The sequence below is a fragment of the Palaemon carinicauda genome, chromosome 21, assembly GCF_036898095.1.
Source record: "Palaemon carinicauda isolate YSFRI2023 chromosome 21, ASM3689809v2, whole genome shotgun sequence".
In the NCBI taxonomy this organism is placed as follows: Eukaryota; Metazoa; Arthropoda; class Malacostraca; order Decapoda; family Palaemonidae; genus Palaemon; species Palaemon carinicauda.
In genome coordinates, this window is record NC_090745.1 from 30,155,066 (window position 1) to 30,169,518 (window position 14,453).

The 14,453-nt window shown below is 48.7% G+C and overlaps 1 protein-coding gene across 3 annotated transcripts in view; it reads left to right on the top strand.

Moving 5' to 3' along the window:
* LOC137615249 (EARP-interacting protein homolog) overlaps positions 1 to 14,453 on the top strand; it is a 131,276-nt gene that overhangs the window by 79,933 nt on the left and 36,890 nt on the right. For 2 of the 3 annotated variants that reach the window (XM_068344970.1, XM_068344969.1), the window contains one exon: positions 833 to 1,037. In XM_068344970.1, the coding sequence (XP_068201071.1) occupies positions 833 to 1,037 (205 nt within the window). The remainder of the gene's footprint in view (positions 1 to 832; positions 1,038 to 14,453) is intronic. The other variant, XM_068344971.1, reaches the window with a different exon arrangement.

The window sequence follows — 14,453 nt, forward strand, 5'->3', positions numbered from 1 at the left end:
ACCCAACATTAAAAATTTGATTTCTAATAATTGGCAACAGCATTGGGATAGTTTAATTGAAAATAAGATGTGAGAAATTATAAATTTTATGTACCCCTGGAAGTATAATATGATGCCCCGAAAGTGGGAGACTACTCTTTATCGTCTCCGCATTGGTCACACTTGGTTGACGCATAAATATCTGCTTACTGGCCAATACCAGCCATATTGCAACAACTGCTTGGTACCCTTGACAGTTAGGCCTTTGTTTGGTTATAGGAGCTTCCTTTCACATAATGATGAGTTTCCTATTACAGAAAGAGGGTTTGTATTTCAGTAGGATCAATCACAGATTTTAAAAGTGATTTGTATTTTTCCTAACTATGCAAACCTAAGTCCGTTCAAGTTTCACTTCCCCTCAACCACCTCGCAAGCCCCAGGTGAAGGTCAAAGTGGCATCTCATTGTGCTTTCCCTGCCACCCCCCAGTAACCACTGACACAGCTCATTAAAATTTTAATAACCGAATTCCAGCTAAGCTGAAATTATACTCCCATTAAAGGACTCAGATTTGTCTGGTTAGGAAAAATACACATTACTTTTAAAGTTTGTGATATTTATTACACTGTTGCTTATTTAAAGCATAGGCAATATTGTTGTTGTTATTAAGAGTTGATTCTGGCATGGACGGTATTTATGGACAGTAAATGAGTATGTTAGTTTGAACCAAGGGAATTTTTGTAATAAGTTTTATTCATAGTCCTAATGTGATACATTACATGGCTTGATGATTACCTGAGTAGAGTTGGTTTATCTTCTTGTGTGGATAGGTATTTAATATAGTTTTTTCCCAGAAGTGGAGGTGAACAAGTGGAAAAGGTGTGCAGTTTGGATGGCAGATGTGAAGGAGACCCACAGGTTCCCGGATCTCCTGTATCGGGACTTGGTTCTCAGGTGTGGTCTGTGGTGTGGGCACCGGAAGATGACTCTCGCCTTGTCACACTTGTCGATAACCATCTCTATCTGTGGGACGTAAAAGCTGCAGGAAAATCTGCTAAGGTAACTTGGTAGATAATCTTTCCATAGAATTGGGTTAAATTTATTGCAAGTGTTGGTAAAGTATACTATACTTGTGCTGTCAAGTTACAGTATATATAGATTTTTGGAGGAACTTACTTTTATGAACTTTTATTTTGAGTATATTATCCATGTGCTGTGATGATGATATTATCTAAGGATGAATTAATCCAAGTTTTTTTGTGGATGATTTATAAAATGCATTTCATCTGCTGTGTGAATCTGAAATATAAGAATAGAACCAGCTATCGAATATAGAACCTTGTCAGTGTGCACTGTATAATTAAAGGATGTGTAAAGGAAAACCCCAAAAATTTGGAGATGTAATCCAGATTTAGGCCTATATGTGCCAGATAAATTGCCCTCTAAATTCTAGGAGAAAGTATTATACTCTTAAACTGTTGTAATATACTTTATCAGTCGACATCATTCATAGGCTGCAAAATAAAACCTAGAATGTATCTTAATCAATTATTCTAATTTACCCATTGAAATAACTGTCTAGTATAATTTGAATGATTATTCCATATAAAATCTGGTAACATAGAATTAATACCAAAATATCCCAATAAAAGGCATTTTAACCCATAAATGGCACTAGGGAAAATTTATCCAAGGAAAGGCATATTTTACTAGTCACTTTATACGACAACACTTTTGATTATCCTGCAACAGCAAAGTCCCAAGAGTCTGGTTAAAAGGATTTCTACTGTACAAAAAAAAAAAAATATTGTCTCCCCTGCTCTAGGCCAGTGTATCAATGTACAAAGCACAGACTCAGTCTGTATAAGAGAGACCTTAAAGTTCAAGACCTATTAAACTCTTCAGAGCACCTCCAATGCTAGAACCTTCTGGCTATTATTGACATGTGATCATTACATCATCACCAAGAACCACCTCTACAGCTGGTGACAACACTTCCTGCACATTAACTTGCGCCTAACCGCCATCTTTTTTTCTTTTGTGATACTGGAAACAGCATTCCCATTTCGTGAAATGAGGAATCTTTGAATATGAACAGGAATCAGTTTATGATTGGGTACCCACTATTCTTGAAAATAGTGTTATCATAATATTGGTTAGTTTATGAATAGTTATCCTCTAATCTTAATAATGGTGTTACATAATAACAGTTAAATTTTGGTAAAGTTTGCCATCAATAGTGTAATTGTTTGTTTGTTCCGTAACCGAAATACAAACCACGCTATTTACATTGGGTTTACCTTTTAGCGCAGCTGAAATGGCGAGCCATTAGAATTTAACGAGGGTGTATTACCCCCGCGCTAGTTAGCGGGGTGGTAGGGGAGTGGTAGCTAGCTACCCCTCCCCCCCTCACACACAGATGAATGCTCACTTTCACTTTTGGCTCGGACTGTGACAGACGTCTCTGTCTTGGTCCTCTCTTGGCAGCCATTGTTTGTTTTGTCTTTACTTAATCGCTTACTTTTCTTTTACTCAATATATATGTAAACATGTTTTCATGTTTGTATATATATTTGAGTATAGAAATCAGTAAGTTTCCTTTTCAGATTTGTGTGTGTAGTGTACGATATCTACGTGGTTTCCTCGGCAGTTTGGCCACCACGGCGTATTTTATGGGTGGCGATCGAGTTTGACTTCGGTCTTTCTCTCTCTCTCTCTCTCTTGAGGTCGTTCACCCTTTTACTACGTGTTACTACGCCCTTGTAGCTTCCTTTCCGTGTGGGGGGGTTGCTACGCCGTACGTTTGTCTCAATTAGTTTATGAATCTAATTGTAGTTGTTTTTTTTTTCTCAGCTTGTAGAACGATTCCTTTCAGGGTTTTCGTTTTCTTTAGTGTTCATTCTTTTTTAAATTACATAATTACATAGTTACATAATTATAATTGTTATAATTCTGTTTTGGTTACAGCTCTCCTTCCGTGAGTGTAAGTGGTTGTGAGGGCACGTGCCTGTTGTGTAATTCTTGTTTCCTTTCCCTCGGGATTCCTCTTCGGAGCCTTCCCGGGGGAATGAATGTGTACTAATGATTTTTGTTTTATTTTTTTACAGTTACTGATCTAGTTCGTTTCTGTAATATGGCAACGGTGTGAGCTGTCTTGTTGAGGCCTGGGGATTCGGCTGTTGCTGCCTCCCCCCTTGTATTTTCATCAGGGGCGTGTCTCCTTCTACTGCAAGTACTCCCGTGACGACGGACAGCTCTCCAGTTCATTTTAGAACTCTCAGGAGGCTTGCCTCCTTGGGCGGGTAACTTTCCTTCCGAGGGAAGTTTTTCCTGTCCAGGCTTGAGTTTTTTCCCTTTTGGGGGGTTCTTCTCTTGCCTTTTTTTCATGCGACTATGCTCTTGGTGCTGAGCGGTCACACCTGCAGTTTCGCTCAAGGGGCTGGGCAACTGCAGGAGCTCCTCTTCGGAGGATTGCTCCTTTTAGGTCACTGGCTGACCAGTCTCTTCTACGAAGTGTTTCTCTTTCGTTCGCGAGAGAGTACACTCATAGAGATTCCTCTTTGGAGGATTCTTCTGCTGCTGTTGCTGTTGGCCTCCCTCGCCGTAAGGCCCACCGTCCGCCTCGTCGTATGGGCCTCTCATCTCCCTATAAGGGTGCTAAGAGGCGCCTTTTTGAATCTCCGTTTGCAGCCTACAACTCCTTTTTCTTGATCTTCCGCCTTGGTGCAGATGGACAGCAGTCTGATCTCGTCTTCCGACGGACAACGGTCTTCCGACGGACATCAGTCTCCCGGCGGACAGACAACGGTCTTCCGACGGACATCAGTCTCCCGACGAACAACGATCTCTTCGGGGCAAAGGGTTGCCTCCCACGGGGGTTCTTCCCTTGCGTGTCAGGGTTCCCCTGCGGGCCCTTCTGCTATGTTCTCTCCTGCTCCTGCTCAGTGTTAGCGCACAGGCGCTCTCCTGCTCATCAGCGCTCTCCTGCTCATCAGCGCTCTCCTGCTCATCAGCGCTCTCCTGCTCATCAGCGCTCTCCTGTTCGTCAGCGCTCTCATGATGATCATCCCTGCTGTTCCTGTTGGTTCCTGTTACGCGCCCTGTGCGCCCACGTTCGCCCTCGCGATCTAGAACTTTGGTTCAGGTCTGGGTCAAGGACTCTTCTCCTATGCGCAGGCTTCCACGCGTTGCCTTCTGCTCGTCAGCGATCATCAGCTCGCCAGCGATCATTAACTCGCCAGCGATCACCTGTCTCTCGGCGATCTCCGGATCGCCCGCGTGTGTTACAGCCGGCACGCCAACGTTCTCCAACACTTCTGAAGGAACATGGTTCGCCAGCTACTAGCTCACCTGCGCATGCTGCTCGCCATCGCGCGACCGCCCACCTGCGGATGCTGCTCGCCATCGCGCGACCGCCCACCTGCGGATGCTGCTCGCCATCGCGCGACCGCCCACCTGCGGATGCTGCTCGCCATCGCGCGACCGCCCACCTGCGGATGCTGCTCGCCATCGCGCGACCGCCCACCTGCGGATGCTGCTCGCCATCGCGCGACCGCCCACCTGCGGATGCTGCTCGCCATCGCGCGACCGCCCACCTGCGGATGCTGCTCGCCATCGCGCGACCGCCCACCTGCGGATGCTGCTCGCCATCGCGCGACCGCCCACCTGCGGATGCTGCTCGCCATCGCGCGACCGCCCACCTGCGGATGCTGCTCGCCATCCCGCGACCGCCCACCTGCGCATGCTGATCGCCATCGCGCGACCGCCCACCTGCGCATGCTGCTCGCCATCGCGCGACCGCCCACCTGCGCATGCTGCTCGCCATCGCGCGATCGCCCACCTTTGCCTGCTGCTCGCCATCGCGCGATCGCCCACCTTTGCCTGCTGCTCGCCATCGCGCGATCGCTCACCTGCGCATGCTGCCCGCCATCGCGCGATCGCTCACCTGCGCATGCTGCCCGCCATCGCGCGATCGCTCACCTGCGCATGCTGCTCGCCATCGCTCGCCAACGCGTCGACATGCCACAACGCGCCATTGCCAACCTGCGCGTTAGCGCTCACCAGCTCACCACCGATCGCCTGTTGATTCATATCGCCAGCGGTCTTCCTCGCCCACGCGGCAGCGCATTTCCTCGCCATCGCGCTAACGCTTGCGTTCTCCGCCTCGGACTCGCACTCATTCACCTGCCCACCCTCGCGACCGTTCGCCTGCGCGCCCGCGCGACCGTTCGCCTGCTACTAGCTCACCTGCGCATGCTGCTCGCCATCGCGCGATCGCCCACCTGCGCATGCTGCTCGCCATCGCGCGACCGCCCACCTGCGGATGCTTCTCGCCATCTCGCGACCGCCCACCTGCGGATGCTGCTCGCCATCGCGCGACCGCCCACCTGCGGATGCTGCTCGCCATCGCGCGACCGCCCACCTGCGGATGCTGCTCGCCATCGCGCGACCGCCCACCTGCGCATGCTGATCGCCATCGCGCGACCGCCCACCTGCGCATGCTGCTCGCCATCGCGCGACCGCCCACCTTCGCCTGCTGCTCGCCATCGCGCGACCGCTCACCTGCGCATGCTGCCCGCCATCGCGCGATCGCTCACCTGCGCATGCTGCTCGCCATCAGTGTTCCGTCGCGCGAACCGACGGTGTTCCGTCGCGCGAACCGACGGTGTTCCGTCGCGCGAACCGACGGTGTTCCGTCGCGCGAACCGACGGTGTTCCGTCGCGCGAACCGACGGTGTTCCGTCGCGCGAACCGACGGTGTTCCGTCGCGCGAACCGACGGTGTTCCGTCGCGCGAACCGACGGTGTTCCGTCGCGCGAACCGACGGTGTTCCGTCGCGCGAACCGACGGTGTTCCGTCGCGCGAACCGACGGTGTTCCGTCGCGCGAACCGACGGTGTTCCGTCGCGCGAACCGACGGTGTTCCGTCGCGCGAACCGACGGTGTTCCGTCGCGCGAACCGACGGTGTTCCGTCGCGCGAACCGACGGTGTTCCGTCGCGCGAACCGACGGTGGTCCGTCGCGCGAACCGACGGTGTTCCGTCGCGCGAACCGACGGTGGTCCGTCGCGCGAACCGACGGTGGTCCGTCGCTCGAACCTACAGTGTTTCTTCGCACAAACGTCGGCTTAATTCTTGCAGTATCCATTGCTCGTCTATGGGTTATCGCTCGCCGACCACCAGCTCTCGCCCTTCCTACCACGCTCGCCCTTCCTACCACGCTCGCCCTTCCTACCACGCTCGCCCTCCTTCTGCGCTCCTTCGCTCACCTTCGTTTGCGTTCCTGCGTGACCGCGCATGAGCGCTTCCACGTTCGCCCACGCGCAAATCTTTGAATTACCATTGCGCGAGCTCCAGGGCGATTGCGACCACGATTCCCATTGGGGTTTTCGCAGCATGGCCAGCCTGGCGAGTTCTTCTGGAGCGTATTTCCAGAACACGGCCTCACCCCGTAAATGCAGAGCATGGCACTTGCAAGAATAGGAAGAAACTTCAGGGAGGTCTGAGCAACACTCCTCTTTCCAGAACCTGGGTTAGCCCTTCCCCGTCATTCCATGGAAGGTTTTTTGGCGGGGGGCTTTCCATTCTAGATTTCTCCATCGGACAAGGGGTGACTGCTTACCCCTTCCTCTGGGGGCTTACCAGGTCCTTTCCCTCCTCGGTTACGGCCCGAGGTTTGGTTCAAGGAAGCTACAGGAAGATCATGGGTACTTTCCTCCTCTCGAACTCAGGCACCTTGGCCTTTCGTCGTTAAGTATCTAACTTGCGGACAAGCTCGATGTTGTACCATCTGGACGCGCTGACTGAGGGCTTCCTTCGGGTGTCTCATCTGTGGAGGTCGACGACCTCAGACACTCTTCCATCCTTGAGAAGAGTTTGTTTGTGCCCAAGGACAGAGACTTAGACAGCGGCTGTGCGGAGGAAATCGACTTCCGTTTTCACTCCTCCAAGGCGCTTTCTTCCAGACTCTGCAGGGCTCCAGCGCCCTTTTCTTTCAACCACGTTGGCCTAAGTTATCGGCTACGACAACTGGGACAAGGTGTCCAATTGCAGTTTCCTCCTGTCAGGAACAGATGGCACAGGAGGCTCCCCCGGGGGGGCATAGTCCTAAAAGGAGCGGCAGAGTTCACGAACTCTAGGATTGCAGGTTTCTCTCTGGGAGGATGCTTAAGGTTACTCATCCGGATGACAGCTTCCCAATGCCCATTCCCGCACAATCTCTGTGATCAGCCAAGGATATCGCGCCTGCCGTCTCTGTCAGCAAATTCAGTGTCTCTGAACCTCTATGCCATAGCGTCGGCAAGAGTTGCCCGGTTGGGCAGAATGATCCATACCTTAGGCGAAGGTCCTCCATATTATCATCGACGGCTTCACCCCCGGCCTCTTCAGTCGATCCTTTCTTGTAGGGAAGGATCTAAGAGGGGAGTTCCGTAGTCGACCTCTCAACCCTGATCAAGTTTGTCGAACAAACTTCGGCCAGCGTAGAACAGCAGAATCGATCAGACTGGTAACGAGGCGACAGGACTCCTTAAACCCTGGATCGGAAGGACGGGTACTTTCAGTTTCCATTCCATCCTTCTTCCAGGGAGCTCGTGGAATTCAGCCTAGACTGCAAGTATTCCTGCTTATGATGCAGTGTGGCTATCCCGCCGTGGCATAGCAGGTTTTTTTCCCCAGAGAACTCTCCCTGCTTTCCTCATGGCCGCTCAGGTGCAGGCTTCCGCCTCCTCTGCTTTTTGTAGGGCTGGTCAACTCCGGTAGGCTCGGGTTCGACCTTCTTCAGCGCCGGGACAAGCTTCCGGATGCTTACCATGAGTGTGGGTTCATGGTACTTTGCTTGGAGCCTTCTCTTCTTCTGCCTCAACATCTGGAGTATCTGGCCATGATATTGAGTCAACAGCCTTACCACGTTGGAAACCCAGCTTCTTGTCCGTCCAGCGAGGTTAAGCAACGTCGGTTCTGGTCGGTACTTGGATGGGTGACCACCTGGGGACGCCAGATCCTGTTGCCACATCCTCCGAGCCTTCCTTTCAGTTGACTGTGGCAAGACTGAGGAGAGTCGCAGTACCTGTTCTCAGTCAAGCAGAGCTTTCAGCCCTACCTTGGAACGTTCCTAGTTCTCCTTTCCTCATTGACCCGTCTATAGTCCGAACGGTTGCCTCAGGATAAGTTCCCTGTGGGGCGGTCCAAGTTCCGGTGGTTTCAGGCAACGTTTAACCGGACTTCCTGGCCCCTATGGGACCAGCGGAACTATTAGACCTGCAATGGTTGTTGACCTATGGAACCTCTTGATGGTAGTGGATATTCTCGTCCTTTCCCCACATTCTTGATGCTGTTCTCGGACTCGTCAAAGGAAAGGGGGGGGCATGTTCCGGTCCAGGCCTATGGTCAAGACCTGAAGGATACCTCTCCATCATTCAGGCAGGCTTAGGGGCCGTAGTCTGGCCCCTCTACAGATCCCACAGCTCCTGCCGAGTCGCCTCGTGCGCGTCGACTTCATGATTCTGGCGTGTTCTAACCAGCAGCGGACGCATTTTCACACCTTCACATCTTGCAGTAGAGATACCGGGATGATTGAGACTATCTCAATACCACCATTGGCTCTCTCATTCCAGGCAGAGGAATGTTCTCTCCGACTATCCGAGCAGAGCCTCGTAGAAAGAGTGTACCTGGGGGTCTTTGACCTTGAGTAACCAGCAAGTCCTGGTCTGGGGGACCTGATCGCGACAGCTTGGAACCTCAAGCTTCCACTGTTCTTCCCCCCAGTCTCAGACCCCGAGACTCTGGCAAGATGCATTCCGGTGATGGTGGGACAACTTCGACGCCTGCGTCTTCCCTCCTTTTTGTCTGTGGACAAGACCAGGTTGTCTGTCAACCTTTCAATGGGAGAGCTCCACTGGGACTATGCGCAGAACGGTTTCTGGACCCTCTGCTTCCCCTGACGGAACTCCCGGGAGAGCTTCTCCCACGGCGCAGACTACTCAAACAACCACACTGCGACATCTCTCACGAACCGGGGCGTCGCTTCGGCTTCATGCCTGGAGACACTACGCCTCCTCCTCAAGAAGAGACAACCCGCTACAGTCGCGGTACGGAAGTCGCGTCATCTGCGATAGTCATCCACAGGGGTCTTCCAGGCAAAGTGAAGAGTCTTCGGTGGTTGGTGCCGTGGGAGATATACCTCTTCCCTTGAGGCCTCTTCTCCAGCAATAACGGTCTTATTGCCTTTCGGCGGGAGGAAACTCCTTTCCGCTCTCGGCAATAAAGCCTGTCCCTTAGCCTTTCCCTGACCTTCAGGCTTAAAGGAATAACTTTTTCCTGCCCGCTGGATCTTTCCTCGCTCATGCAAAGCTACGATCGTCCCTGCCCTAGTCGGAGGAAGACCTCCAACTTGGAGCATGGCTCGGACTTTTAGTCCTTTAAGAGATCTTCTCAAGACCCTTTACGACAGTCCTCGGATTGTATTCCGCCTCGGGTCTCCTGCTCACTCTGGCCACGGCCAGTGTGTAAGCAATCTTCTTGGTCTCGTACGACTCCGCCCTTTCTAAGGAAGAGGGGAAGGCAACATTCAGGTTCGCTCTCGAGTTGTTGGCTAGACTCAGAATCTGGAGGTCCCGGCCCTTCGGTCCAATTCCTTCAAGATTTCAAGTCTCCATTCTGTATCTGATGTCCCAAGACCTTCTCTTTCTTGCCAGTAAAGGAATCGAGAGGTTAGCTTTGGGAACAGCTGCAGTTTGTCCTCAGTTGCAGCCGATTTGGGAGCACAAGGAGGACACGGGGGAGAGTCACCAGTATACCTCTTCAGCCCGGACTCAAGGACATTCATCTCGACCTGTCTCCAGACCCTCCCCCGTCACGTCGCCCTACAGCACGATGTTGGATACATCGCAACGTCCCTCGCCTTCGAGTAATACTACTCTGTGACGCAGGTGCTACAAGCTGGAGTCTGGAAGCGTCTAATGACCTTCGCAGCCCGTTTCCTGCAGGGCGTGACCCACAGGAGTGTCGATACGTTTTCTATCGCTCTGTGGTGGCTACACAACAGCTGGTCTAACCTCAGGCTCCTTTTTGGACAGGTAGCAGAAGGTTTAGGGCATTGTTATCAGGTTTTAGTCTGCATGAACGAAAGAAGTACTGTATGTCGGGCCCTTATTTCTTTCTTCATCATCCCCTCTACGGGGAAGCAGCATCCTGGTCTCTGCATAGCTGACCTCGAACCTCTGCAGGTAAACCATGCTTCCTTGTGTTCCGAGTATTGAGTCAATACTGTCGCGTCCCCCATACCCTGACGAGGTGGTATTGGGAACGTCCTAACCCAGAGTTCCTTCTGGAACTCCAGGTCAACTGCCTAGGACGGGTCACACTTCTTCCTTCACACACAAGCTTATGTAGGTCACACGGTTCCTTGCGGAGCAAGGAACTTGTGAGGTGCAGGGACTCCTTTTCTCGAGTGCGACTCACTCGGATTCTGAGTCCCTGGGTAAAGCCAAAGCCAGTATGGCTGGGGACTTTCCACCCTACCTAATGGGTAAGTCACCCAATGTAAATAGCGTGGTTTGTATTTCGGTTACGGAACAAATGTCAAATTCGAAGATAATTTGTATTTTTCCTAACCATACAAACCTTAGCTATTTACACATATTTGCCCGCCAGCCCTGTCCCCCAAGACAAGTCCTACCTCTAAGTGAAAGTGAGCATTCATCTGTGTGTGAGGGGGGGGAGGGGTAGCTAGCTACCACTCCCCTACCCCCTCGCTAACTAGCGCGGGGGTAATACACCCTCGTTAAATTCTAATGGCTTGCCATTTCAGCTGCGCTAAAAGGTAAACCCAATGTAAATAGCTAAGGTTTGTATGGTTAGGAAAAATACAAATTATCTTCGAATTTGTCATTTTTATATTTCATTTGTACAGTGTTATTAGTCGTTACTTTCCTGGCTTTCGTAACAACATGAAGAGGTTTTAGTTTGTTTTATTCCACCTTTTCCTGTATTCAAATTTGTTATCCCTTTCTAATTGGATGATAAATTTAGAATTTCTCATATTTTCATCTAGCATAGCCCAGTAATTTCCCTTTTACATTACTCTAGTCAACCTTACGAATATTGTTTTTAGTTACTGCCATAATTTGTCTTTTCACCCCAGTTATAATGTTTTACATGAGAGTGTAATATATATGCAGTACAGGGATGGTTATGAAACTAAATGGGAGTTTTAGTGTAGTCAGGCTTAAAAGCAACCTGCAAAAAGACCAGTCCCTTATTCCCATTCCAAGCCTTTTCCTACTCCTAAGTTACCTCGGGAGGAATGGGCAATATATCTATCCCGACCACAGTGAGGCGTAAATCCTTGGTCATTCAGGATTTTTGCATAAAAGGAGAGGCTACTGAAAACATTCCAAGGGAAACAGAGGGACTAGTCAGTCACATAGAGCCAAAGGACCTCATCAGTGAGAGGCTTCATGGTGAGGGTCACCTCTATTTTATTCGAGAACTTGAGCCTTTCCTCGGTGAGCACAGAACATAGTCTCAAGAGGTCTCGGTTGCAGATTTCAAAACCATTTCCGCCCAATTGTTTTTACCAGACCAGAACCCTAGAACTTGACTCCTTTGTAAGTAAGATGCTGTAAAAAGGAGTCATAGAAAAATGTAGTGTCTTAAAATGCCAGAGCAGACTATTCTCCATTTCGAAGAAAGACTCCCCAGAGAAAATATTATCCTCGACCTGTCATGTCGGAACAATTATGTCAGATGTGGCGCATTCAAAATTATCATCTTGCATGCCTGCTAATTACTACATTAGACCTAAACTATAGATATAAAAGACACCTGTTGGCATGTCCGTATTGTTCCCCTCTTCCAACCTTGCCTAACGTTTTGCCTTAGGAGGAGGACATGTAGGTTCAAAGCAATGCCCTTTGTCCTAAATATTGCCCCAAGAATGTTTACAAAACTAGCAAAATCTGTGATCAAAATCCTGGAGTTGTAGAGAGTTATAGTCATCACCTATTTAGATGCCTGGTTAATTTGGGCAGTGATGAAAGAATTATGCCTCAAATGCACAAATCAAGTATAGTAAGTTCTTCAGGTATTATATTTCCTGATCACCTTTACAAAATCAAGACTTGCACACGGACCAATTTCCAGTGGAAGGTAGCTGCTACTGTTTTTTGGCGAGAAACAAATGCGTTTCATTTCGGTGGCAGCCACCGTCCACTAAAGATTGGCACTTGTGCGGTTGGGAACCTAATCCAAAAAGGATATTTTAGTGGCTAAGACTTCAACGAAATATGATGAAAGTCACCTTAAGCCTAACAAATACATTTCAGTCAAAAATTTTATGCAGGGTCAGATTCTTTGTATAGAACCCTTTTTCTACCAGGCACAACTGGAGAAGGTCTTGGGCCTTCAGTTTGCTTCAATAATCAACCCAGTTTCAAAGACCATTTTGAAAGACCTAAATTAGGTTTGGAGAGTGACCCAGAAGGGGTTTGGAGACCTTCGGGCTTAGTTATCCAGGCATTACAAAAGAATTCTGAGGCCATGGATCACATTAAATGCCTTTTCCATGTTGGTCCCATTGGTCCCTCTCCCAGTTTTCATGATCCTTCATACATATACATCCTGGTCAGATTGGGGAGGTCATTCAAAAGCAAACTGTGTTTGGCAAATCACTGACACATATATGTTTTTGAACTATAATGGTCATCCTGATGTTGAAGAGACTTGGTCCAAGACGGAACTCGTGTAAAGATCTTCATAGACAACTAGGCAGTTACCTGTTGCCTCAGGAGTGGAGGATCCTGCTTGAGAATTCTCATTGTTTTGACTTCCCATTATGAGGTTCTTTTGGGAGAGGATCATGTTCATCTCACTATTCCATTTGCCCAGATCTCTCAATGTAGTGGCGGATGCCCTGTCCAGAAAAATAGTCCTATATTCAGAATGGACCTTGGATCAGAGATCTTTTCAGGAGATTCTAGCGTTTGTTCCGAATTCTGAAATAGATCTGTTTGCAACAAAATAGAACCACAATCTTCCACTATGTGGAGCTCTAAGTATGGATTCTCAGGCAGTGGCAAGAGATACACTGAATCTGGATTGCAATATATTGTCATTGATCTATCTATATTCTCAGATGAGTTTGATTTCAAAGTCTTTGAATATCCATCAGGATTTTTCAGGAGCAGCAGCACTATTACCTCCACTGTATCCAAACAGCCCATGGTATCCACTGCTCCAGCATCTGAGACCAAGGTTACACTCACTTCATTCTGCCCAATTGTATTAGAAAGTAGGGAGTTGGATTATTTTTGCTTCCTCCTTTCTGGCCCAGAACCTTTACGCTTTGATTTTCTGTCCCATAGCTTACAGGAGGGATTTCACAGCTCGCATCATGACATATTTGATGAGCTGTAAGAAGTCTTCATCTCTGAAACAATATGGAAGCATGGATGGCCTTTCTGAGGTATAGGTCACCTTGTCAGATAACCCTAGACTTCTTGGCTTCCTTTTTGGTCCACCTCTTTGAGGATAAGAAGCTTCAGCCTTCAACAATCTTGTCATACAAATCGGCATTGACGAAATCTCTCCAGCAGGCTTTTGGTGTGGATTTAGGCTCTTGACATGTTTCATAAGATCACCCAGGCTTTTACTTTGCATTGACCATTTGCATCAATACCTGCATTATTTTGGATTGGGTGTTTGATTTGTTTGCTAGTTAGATGATTCCTCCAGATCCCTTAAAGAACTTTTGCAAAAACCCATATTTTTTATACCTTAAGCCTCAGAAGCAGTCATGAACTTTCTGCCTTTCAGAGAGATCAAGAGTTCATTGCCATCATTCCCATTTTCTAATCCTGACCGTGGGCCTCCTATTTTTAACTTAGAATTAAGACTTCAGAGACAGTATCTACTTTATATACAACCTTAGAGTTGGGAGATTGTAACCTCTCTTCAGTGTCTATCCTGTAATTATAACTACAGAGATCCATGCCTTCAAAAGGTAGTTTGATCCAAAATACTCAGACTAACAAGATCCTTTCAGCAGGTGCTATCTGTACTTATTGACCTCCCTTATTGAAAAAAAATGTTTTTCCATCCCTAAAACCCAAAATGTGAGAAAAATTGCTGCTTCACTAGCATTCTTTGCTAATACTGTATGCAATTTCAGGATATCCATATTTTTTCATTAAATACTATCTGAAACACAATCCAAGCAGTACAACATTCATGTATGGTGCTTGGCTTTTTCGTGACCCCTACAGGGGAAACCAAGAGAAGGAGGGACAATTCTGCCAGGTCCTTCAGAAGCTTGATGACAGACATCCAGAGGTCCCCTGAGTCATCTCTGATGAGGTGAGAGTCAATTGTTAGTTTTTCTTCTCATATATACAAACATGTAAATAGTTATATATTGTTGTTTGGTGGTAGACGATTGTCCTCGATGAGCATGAGTTTACTGTACTCTGTTAATGCTG